The sequence below is a fragment of the Onychostruthus taczanowskii genome, unplaced genomic scaffold (assembly GCF_017590055.1).
Source record: "Onychostruthus taczanowskii isolate IOZ18803 unplaced genomic scaffold, ASM1759005v1 scaffold50, whole genome shotgun sequence".
NCBI lineage: Eukaryota > Metazoa > Chordata > Aves > Passeriformes > Passeridae > Onychostruthus > Onychostruthus taczanowskii.
This window is the reverse complement of record NW_024502569.1, coordinates 3,888,218-3,898,080: the sequence shown is the minus strand read 5'-3', so window position 1 is coordinate 3,898,080 and position 9,863 is coordinate 3,888,218. Positions and strand designations below refer to the sequence as shown.

Below are 9,863 nucleotides of genomic sequence, written 5' to 3'. Positions count from 1 at the left end.
CTGAGCAACATTATAAATCTGTTAAGAACACTGATTATTTTGATTTTGGAAATCTTCCTTAAACCGCTTGATTGATTTCGGTCGCTGGGGTTTTCTCTGTTTACAAAAAGGTCAGTCCATCCTGTGGTTTTTATGTGAACCCATCCCACACCATTTAATGAATGCATCTAAACCAAAGACAGAATGTCTGGAAAGTAACATGTTAAGGAGCGGCCTCGTGGCTGCCAATCAGACATCACTGGGTGATCTTGCCCTCTGAGACAGGTTAGAAGGAATGCAGCCACAGCAGACGAGCCAAAGTGCTTTCTGTATCTCCTGGTTTCTAAAAGCATATATGACAGGATTGATGATGGAATTGTAGGTAGCTGGCAAGAGGGTGGCATAGGTGTATATAGAAGGATAGGTGTAATCTGCTATTAAAGAATAGAGCGTAAAAGGCATCCAGCAAGCAGCAAAAGTCCCCAAAATAATGGCCAGAGTAGAGACTCCTTTTCGGGTGGTCACATAGTGGGAAGTGGCCAGGAAATGGTGTTGCAAGGCAATCTGATGGGCATGGCGCATCACGATTTTACAGATCTGAATGTAGAGCTGCAGCATGAGGGCAAACATAAGCAAGAAAGAGACCGAAAGGACAGCTGCATTATTTTTAGTGAGTGGTCTGATAACACTGCAGGTGGATTCATCTCTGAGGCAGTTCCAGCCCATTACAGGCAGCAGTCCAATACAGATAGATGCTCCCCAGAGCAATATAAGCATGACATAGGTAAAAGTGACAGTCCTCTCTGAATTGTAAGTCAGAGCGTAATACAGGGAGAGGTAACGATCAACAGTGATAGCCAGCAAGCTGCCAACAGATGCTGAGAAAGAGGCAACAATCAGTCCAATCGTAACCAGTTTCGTAGCTTCTGACTGCAGAAGGTAGGCAAAAACAAAATTGATGATCAATCCAATGCCTGCTAAGAGATCTGCCAGCGCCAGGCTGCCTATCAGGAGGAACATGGGGGCGCGAAGACTGGGATTATGGAAAATGATCAGAACCACAATGGCATTTTCGCAGGAGATAAGGGTCCCTGAAGTACACAAGACAATGTCCCAGGGGTTTACCAAAAGCTCTGGCTCAGGGTCTACGGCAGGAACCAGGGAGGAGCCTGCAGATGAGGCATTCTCTGTAGAGCTGGCTTCTACATGATCCTGAGGCAGCCAGCTCAAATTAACCTTCAGATCTTCATTCATTTTAACCCCTGTCTTCTTCAACAGAAAGACATTGTTTTTAATGTTCAGCCACAGCACTGGATACATCGCCCCCCCCGGAGCATGCAACGCCCTAGACAGCAACACCAGCCTGATGTGCAGGCAGGCACTTGTTACATAAATGTGACAATAGAAAATAAAAACAAAACCAAAAAAAAAACGGGGGGGGGGGGGGGGGGGGGGGTGCTATTTAAAACTGCCCGAGATCATCCTCCAAGGGACGGATGCACGGAGGCTGGGTGATCCTTAGGGTAACCTGCCCAGGGAGGGGGCACGGGCGCGGGAGGCAAGCCATGGAGCAGCTGAAGCCCCTCCAAGCGCCGCGGTTCGGGGTGGGGGCTGCGGGGCGGTGTGAACCCCGCCAGCCTGCAGCCGCGGGGCTCTGCTGGCCACGGAGGGAGAGGGCAGCATGGGGAAGGACGAGGGGAGGCGGAATACCTTTCACCGACCCCCAGTGAGGAAACCCCGCCCGGGCTGGGGGGAGAGTAGGGCGATATCCTCTGAGAACTTACAAACTCGACGCAGACACCATGCACACACACACAGACACACACAGATCCCCCACGCACCCCCAGCGGCGGATCACCTGGGCTGTCCCCCGGCGGCTCGGAGGAAGGATGGATGAAGGCAGGAGGAGGAGGAGGAGGCACGGAGGGGTCGCCGCGGTCCCTTCCAGGCGCCAGCGGGGCCGGCGCCGCGCGCGCGGTGGGGGGGTGGGAAGCTGAGGGCGCAGCGCAGGTGCGCGCCCCCCGCGCGCGCGCGCAGGGCGTGTGCGTGCGCCTGGGTGCGAGCGAGGGAGTGAGGGGGCGGGGGCGCGCCTCGTGCCCGCGCGCCTGCGCAGGTGCGCGCGTGGGAGGCGGTGAGGGGGGAAAAGGGGCGGACGCCCCCGGCCCGCTCCTCCTCCGCGCCCGAGGTACCGCCGCGCCCGGCCCTGCCGCCCCGACCGCCCGCTGCTCCGCGGGCACCCGCCGGCTTTTCCCTCGCAGCAAGAGCCGCCTGAAATGATTTAAATGAAAATTATCCCCGTACCGTGGGGCTGGTCAAGTGTCGGCGGCACGGGTTTGCCCAGGGAGGTTGTGGTGTCTCTGCCAATGGAGGTAACTCAAAAGCTGAGGACATCGCTGTCCCTGGTAGTGTTCGAGGTTGGGTAGGGTCCTGAGTGACCTGATCCTAGTGGGTGGCATCCATTCCCATGGCAGGACATTTGAAACTAGATGGTCTTTAAAGTTCCTTCCAACCCAAACCATTTCACAGTCTGTGATTCTGTGGTCCTGAATGACCTGTTCTAATTGGCAGTGCTTTGAGAAGTGGGGCTGGAGGAGACATCACCAGAGGCACCCTGGAGCCTTACCTTGCTGGGATCCTCTGGTCTACAACCATATGAAAATGAATCATATATGCTTGAATCGATTAGGTTGGAAAAACCTCTGAGATCATTGAGTTCAGCCCATGACGGAACACCACCATGCCAACCAGACCATGGCACTGAGTGCCACAGCCAGTCTTTCCTTAAACATCTCCAGGGATAATGATGCCACTGCCTCCCTGGGCAGCCCATTCTAATGTTAAATCACTCTTTCTCTGAAGAAATTCCTTTTCATGTCCAACCTAAGCCTCCCCTTGCACAGCTTAAGACTATGTCCTCTCATCCTGTCACTTGTCACCTGGGAGAAGAGGCTGACCCCCACGTGGCTATGACCTCCTTTCCAATACGTCCTGAATGACCTCCTCTAACTGACCCTACTTTGAGAAGTGGGGCTGGACCAGACCACCCCCAGAGGCACCCTGGAGCCTCAGCCATTCTTTCATTCTGTGGTCTACAAACACATGAAAATGAAATTATGGTTTAGAAGATATAAAAGAGTGATGCCCAGTGTCTGGTCTAGAGAAGGAGCTTCTGCCTGTAAAAGGAGCCTGCTGGGGTAGCATGGGCATGGGGATGCCTGCCATCTTTGGATGGTGACATTAGGGACATATGGGCATATTTACAAAGGTGTTAGATATTGAGTAGTGAGGGCAGGCCAGTGGGACTTGGTATGAGTTGGAACTAAACTCGGATATAGGCCACTGGGTCAGAGGAGCTGCACCAAACAGCTTTAAATGTCAGATACAGATGGTTTCTGCACAGAAAATAGTCTCTCAAGGTCCTCTGTACAGTCAGTGGAGAGAAGTGTGTCCTCCAGGGCATGTCAAAACAGTGGGATAAGTTGGTCTACAGAGGAGCCTGGGAAATTTGAGGAAAACATACTTTGTCCTCATTTACACCACTATACACCTAAAACCCTCTGGAGAATCAGGCCCTAGGGAATGACTGGAATCTGGATAGGAGATTTCCTTCTCCCTTGTTGAGTTATGGACTCAGCAAGTCTGCATGGTGCTATCCTTCATTCAGATCAACCTCAGTCACTGGTGCTAAGCCTTGTGAAACTTTGCTGGATGACTCAAGATGATTCATTCATATTTCTGGTGCCCCTCCTGCTTTATAACAAGGACTAAAAATGGATATCACCTTGCTGCTGATCATTGTCTTCTAGTTTTATGCAGTGATTTCGTATGTGACAGTGTGACAAATACTTTCCTGTGATCTGGACTGAATATGTTTGGTGTGTTTCATCATCTGTCACTCTTCCATTTAGAACAGTTGCAATAAAAATGCAAAAGCTTTTCTTCAAATGTTTTAACATTTGTTTCACAAATGGAAAAGACAAGCATTTCAATTGAGTATTTTAATTTAGGACTTTGGAGAGCTGTGTTTATTCACTTATTTGATTTGTGAATTATTCCCATTCCAATTATAACACATTATAAACAAGCTAATGTTTTTATCCTGTATTGCAGGATATTGCCAGTTTGTCACTTTTTCCTGAGATGATGGACTGTCGTCATTAGGGCAAATGGCATTGGCATGGATTTCACCCCGTGAAACAGAACACTTATCACTTAGAGGAAAATCTCTGTTTAGGCAATATGAAGATTATCAGATGCAAAAATTAGTGATAGGTCATAGTTAAAGAGCTTTTGTACCACTGCATTGCTATTTATTTCTGTCTCTCATGAACCTGCTGATAGAGATGTTTGCTGACCCTCAAGCTAGCACAGAACAGCCTAGTGCTGGAACTGGAGGCAGAGGTCAGGCTGTGCTGGCTCTGGACCCAGGATCTTAGGATCTGTGTCTGACGCTGTGACTGCCATGGTGATGTACAAAGATACTCTGGCCCAGCTCAGGTAACACAACAGGACTTTGCATAATAATGGCATATCCTGAGGAATATATATGCCTGTGTGGGATAATATACCTGTGGAGTCTAGTGCTCTTTTCTGTCTTGGTCATAGCCTGGAAGTTTCTCACTCTTCAGGCAGTCAGTGACCTGCTGTGTCCAGGAGGTTTGGATGTGAATTCAGGGACATGTCCTTCTTTCCTTCAGGTATCTGTGACTGGCAAGACATGGCAATCTCCTCACCGGGGACCTGCCCCAGCCATGTCCTGAAGGGCAAGTCTGCTTCCAGGACCCCATGTGACATGGAAGGGGGGCCTCTTCATACAGCTGAGGGATGAAAAATGTCATCTGCTCCATTGCCTTCCTGATCTGTGCAGTAGGAGCATCAGGCTTTGGGATGCATCCTGAGTTACCAGCCAGTAACTTACAGAGCTATCCACAGAAACGAAACAGAACCATTCAAATAGAAAAATTATCCTGAAATAACACATTTGACATACATTTTTCATATTGGTCCCTACCATCTAGCAGGCCTCTCTTCAGGAAATCCAACAGGGTCCCATGCTTCTTTTATTCCTCCCTAAGCATCCCCTCTGTATTCTTAATTTCTGTGTTTTGACTCCTAGTCTTTCATCCATATGATCAAAACCACCCTGAAGGAGTGCCTAGTCAAGTGTGTCCTCATTACCTGGAATTAGTTTTCCTTTGGATTTTATTTTTCCCCATATGTAGTCTTAGAGTAATTTAAATATAATTAAGAAAAGAAAGTTCAGATTCTGGTAACAACTCTTGCAGATAGTGATGGTTTGCTGTACAAAAGTGTGAAAAGCCTAAATATATGACAGCAGCCTGTGTGCATTGTAGAAATGGCTTTTGTTAGAATTTCCTTTCAGGAGATTTCATCTTCACATTGATTTAATCTTTAGTGTTACATGTCATTTAGACACTCAGACCATGTAATGAGCCAAATTCTTCCCATGCACAGAACTGTGCAGTTATTACTGATTTTTCACAATCTTTGAACCAGCATACTCTGGGCACTACACACCCCATTTAACCTTTGTTTTTTATTTTAACTTCCTCTTTTTTTCCTGCCCAAGTGAATCAAGTGTTGAAGTCTTCACTTATTTTTTCTGAATTGCTAGGCAAGTTGGAAACAATTAGGAGCATAACTAAAGTAAGGGTTATATAGAGAATATTTTGGGTTTATTCTAAATCAGTCTTTGCCCATTTCCAAAGGAAAGAAAGAGAATGGAGCATAAAAGAATACTTGCCAATTTATATCAATTTAATAGAAAATAAGTCTTGTCACACAGATATTATTACAATGGGAAGACATATTTTGTTCCTTCACAGATGCAACAGATTTTTGAAAGGCACTTGTCTTATCATATGCCATTATAACAGAAGTGCCAATTTTCATTAAAATTCTTATGAAGGATATTAATACCTGTTTTCTTACAATCTCTTAAAAACACCAGCTTCCAACAGAGCCTGTGCCTGACTTGCACTTACTCCATAACCCACAGAACCGGTAAAGAATGGACATGTTATAAAGACAGGTGGATATCATGGTAAACAAAGAAGATGGCAGAGGATTCGGGGTGAGGGGGGAGCTTTTTTCATGCAGCTTGTTCAGACAATTATTTTTTAACATATACGGGTATAAACATAACTGTAGTTCTAAGAAAAAAAATATTTTACTCATTCCTACATTATAGGGTACCAAGTATGGGACAGCATTGATTGTGAATGGGAAGTAGCTGGTTGTATATGAGTTCCCTGTGCAGAGCTGTGACAGAGGGTGCTGTGATAAAAGAAGAATCATGATCAGAAGCAGGGAAATAATTATTTTTTCTGGAAAGGGAACTGATGAAATCAATATCTGAAAACTTCATACACTCCAGGTCAGTGTGTTTTAAAAAGTACTGAGAAATGAGAGTGAATTAGTAGTAATTTCATTTTTTTCCTTTTTGTGGGCCATTATAGCAAGGAAAAATTTCTTATAACTCACCATTTGTTCTCTTCAGATGAAAGAACATAGTACTCTGATGGTCTGAGATGTTTGAAAACAAACCCTTTTCTCTTGGGCTCTCAGCAGTCTCGGCTGCTCTGAGGAGTTGTCCTATCCTGATGGGCTCTTTGCCCATGTCTGATAAATGGCTGAGTATTTATGGTCCTCAAAACTGTCTGTCTTGGGGACATGTTTCCCTGCAAGTATATCTTATGTTTTTCTTGGTATCTAGTGTCTCTTTCCTGCTCCCTTTAACACAACAAACTGTTTTTCTTCTTCTCTTACATACTTTGAATAACTTCCTTCTCTCTCTCTCTTTTTTTTTTTTTTTTTTGGGGGGGGGGGGCGGGGAGTGGGGAGGTGTGGTGATTTATCATGGGTAGATTATTCTGGAACTGAAGAAAGTGCACTTTTATAAGCTGCTTTTTGCTAGTTTTTTATTACATGGACAAAACCGGTTTTCATTACAGTCTTCACTTACTAATTGGGCATAAAGCATGAGATGAATGAGTAAGAAGCACTGAGCTTCTTTAGAGCCCCACAAAGTACTTGGAGTTCTTCAAAAGACCACAGAGGACATCAGGGAAGAGAAAACAAGGCAGCATATTAAAGATATTAAAAGGTGTATGTTGTCCTGGGAAAATTTAGTGCTACAAACCCCTATATTGACCAGGCTTAAGTAGAAAGGCTTTCTTGCAGCTACATTTGGTTGCTCTGTTGGTCAGCAAAGTAGTATGCCAAAGTGGAAAGTTATTTGAGGCATGTTGATTATTTTGCTTATTTTATAAGGAGATAATGGGCATCATGGCTCTTAAAAGCATGGAGAGTATTTCTGGGAGTATTCTGAAAAGCATGTCCAGTTGTAATAGATACTTCTCTGAAGGTTAAGTGACAATGTTGTTGAGACATATAAATGATTATTTGAATGTTCATGGTTGCACCTTGGTGGAAATTGTGGTAATAAGGCTTAAAGATATGTTATCAAGATCACAAATGCCACTAAAAAATTATTGAAGTCAGATGTGTTACTGTGCATGACATGGGAAATGTTAGCTGTGCGAGGAGGTTGGATGGAGAGGTTGCAACATGCACTCCTCCTGCAGAAACATTAGCTTCATTGTCTGGTTATTACTTTGTGTTACATGGGATGTTCAGTGAGAAGGGTTTAGCTGTGAGCTTGGTTGGTGGCAAAATCCATTGAATGGAAGAGTTTAACTTCCTCTTCTGTGTCAAATCAGAAAATGTCAGAAAGTCTTTGTGGATCCAACATGTCTTTCACAGAATTATCACCTCCATAGAGGTGATGCTTCACTCCAATCCATGTAATCAATTAGAAGTTAGGTTGGTTTTTTTTTCCCCTGGGAAAAATCCACCAAAAGAAAAGGTTTGCATTTCCACTCTGAATGACAACACCTTTCTGAATTGTTTGTTTATAAATACCAGTGTCAGACATTTGGAGAACCCAAGTGTGTAATAATGCAAATGCAGTTTAGGACAGGTCAGACAGAAGTTTAATTATCTGTGATGGTGTGGAAAAGTGGGGAGCTGGAAGCCATCACTGTTAGTTTTTACTTGAAAGGAATATTCTTTTAGTTACTATAAACTTCTTAGCCAGTCCTCTCAAATCTTAAATATTAATATGGGTACCACATATGACCATGTCTCTAGAGCAGCAGTAGCAGAACTGCTTTTAAGTTTTCTACCAAGACATCACAACAAAGACAAGTTAAAAATTGCTTTTTTTTCCAGCCAGTCACCTTCATAAAAAGGAAATACATGTGTGTGTTTGTGTGTGTGTGTATTCCTTAGGGAATGCATGAGTGAAAGAAAGCATTCTGGACGGGAGCAGAAGCTATTCATCCCACTTTATTAAAAGAGAACACATTTAGCCATGTTAAACTTCCCTAGAGTAGCATGCCTAGTCTCACCTCTTTACCTGACTTTCCAAGTAATTTCCTGCCTTGGTCAGTGTTCACCACCCTACTTATTTTTCATAGGTTATTCTCTTATTCTCCAACTCAGCCCTGTCTCTTTGTATTCAGACTCAAGCTATGTCCTTTAGTTTATGACACTGCCTTTCTCGACCCCCTGCACAGTTATAAGTCTTGCCCAGTCCTCCATCACTGAGGCACGATTCTATCCAACCTCAGCAAATGGAGCCTTCTACAGCTGATAACCATCCAAAATGCTGCTTGCAGAGGTCACTTACCAAGAGCATTGCTTTTAACAATTTAATCCTCTCTTAACAACTTTCCATTGACTGTGACCTCTCAAACTTCAAATATGAAAGTATAATATTTTGAAGTATATAACTTCAAATATGAAGTATATACTTCCAATACCCTCCAGGAAACATTAAATTTAGTATTGAGATGTTCATCACCTGTAATGAGCTTCTGAAGCCGTCCTCTGCTACCTACTGAACACTTCCTTTGACACTTGGCACGTGTGTCCTGTAAAACATCTTTGTCATCACCTAATTATCCCCTCTCAAATGACTGTTTAAGCTGTTGACTGATTAATTCAAATGAAAGATTTATTAGATGTGCTATTACAGAGGTCAGACTTGTTGATTCAAAGATATACTTTAGTCCTTAATGTTAGGAATCTCAATGATTTCTGAGTTTTATTTGATCTTTGTGCTGTGTGTGCTCTGTGTCGTATGTAGCTGGGTATACTTGTTACATTATACTTCTGTGTATCATGTTTCTAAAAGTGTTCTTATTTTGTATAAAACAGATATATTTTTAAATTAATTTTTGTGATATCTAAAGAAATAGCCTCTTGAGAATCCTCCTGCTTCTCTGACTGCTTTTGCTACTGAGCTGTTTAGGCAGCATCTTCTCATTTGGCTAATACAGACCAAATTTGTACAAAGAAAAAACCTGTTATTACTGTTATTGCTGGTGCTGGACATTAGACAGCAGACCATGATCCCAGTGACAGATAATGAAACATCAACACGTGAGCTTCTTTTTGATTGCTTTCAGGATTCCCTCTCAAAGGCAGAGCTGTGGTAAAAATTAGAACCTCTGTTTCCTATTGATTCATCTTACATTCCCTCCCACTCTTCTGTTAAACAAATAGCAATTGAAAAAGTTATTATTAAAGTACTTTTTGGACAATACAGCAATACTGAAATTTTAAGAGCTAGGTTTGCTTTCTTTTGGGATGCCCATCTCAAATAAGAATAAACAATTTCTTCAAAAATGTTGTAATTTACAGACATGTATTAACAAAATCGTTGGACTGGATGTTTAAACTCTGAAAGCTGCAGAGGTCTCTAAAGCAATTTCTGTTTCAGGAGAAGAAAGGGTTTTTTAATATCTGTAGACCTAACTATAGCCCATCATGAATTATAAACTAGATCACAAGCTTCT

At 43.6% G+C, this 9,863-nt stretch overlaps 1 protein-coding gene across 1 annotated transcript; it reads right to left on the bottom strand.

The window, feature by feature from the left end:
- Positions 1-228: 228 nt before the first annotated feature.
- Positions 229-1,299, bottom strand: GPR12 (G protein-coupled receptor 12). The gene has a single exon (XM_041416067.1). The coding sequence runs from the start codon at positions 1,297-1,299 to the stop codon at positions 229-231; it is 1,071 nt and encodes a 356-aa protein (XP_041272001.1).
- Between the last annotated feature and the right edge of the window lie 8,564 nt (positions 1,300-9,863).

Bases quoted from the DNA above. Each gene is read 5' to 3' on its own strand.
- GPR12 (XM_041416067.1), bottom strand. From the start codon at position 1,299: ATGTATCCAGTGCTGTGGCTGAACATTAAAAACAATGTCTTTCTGTTG.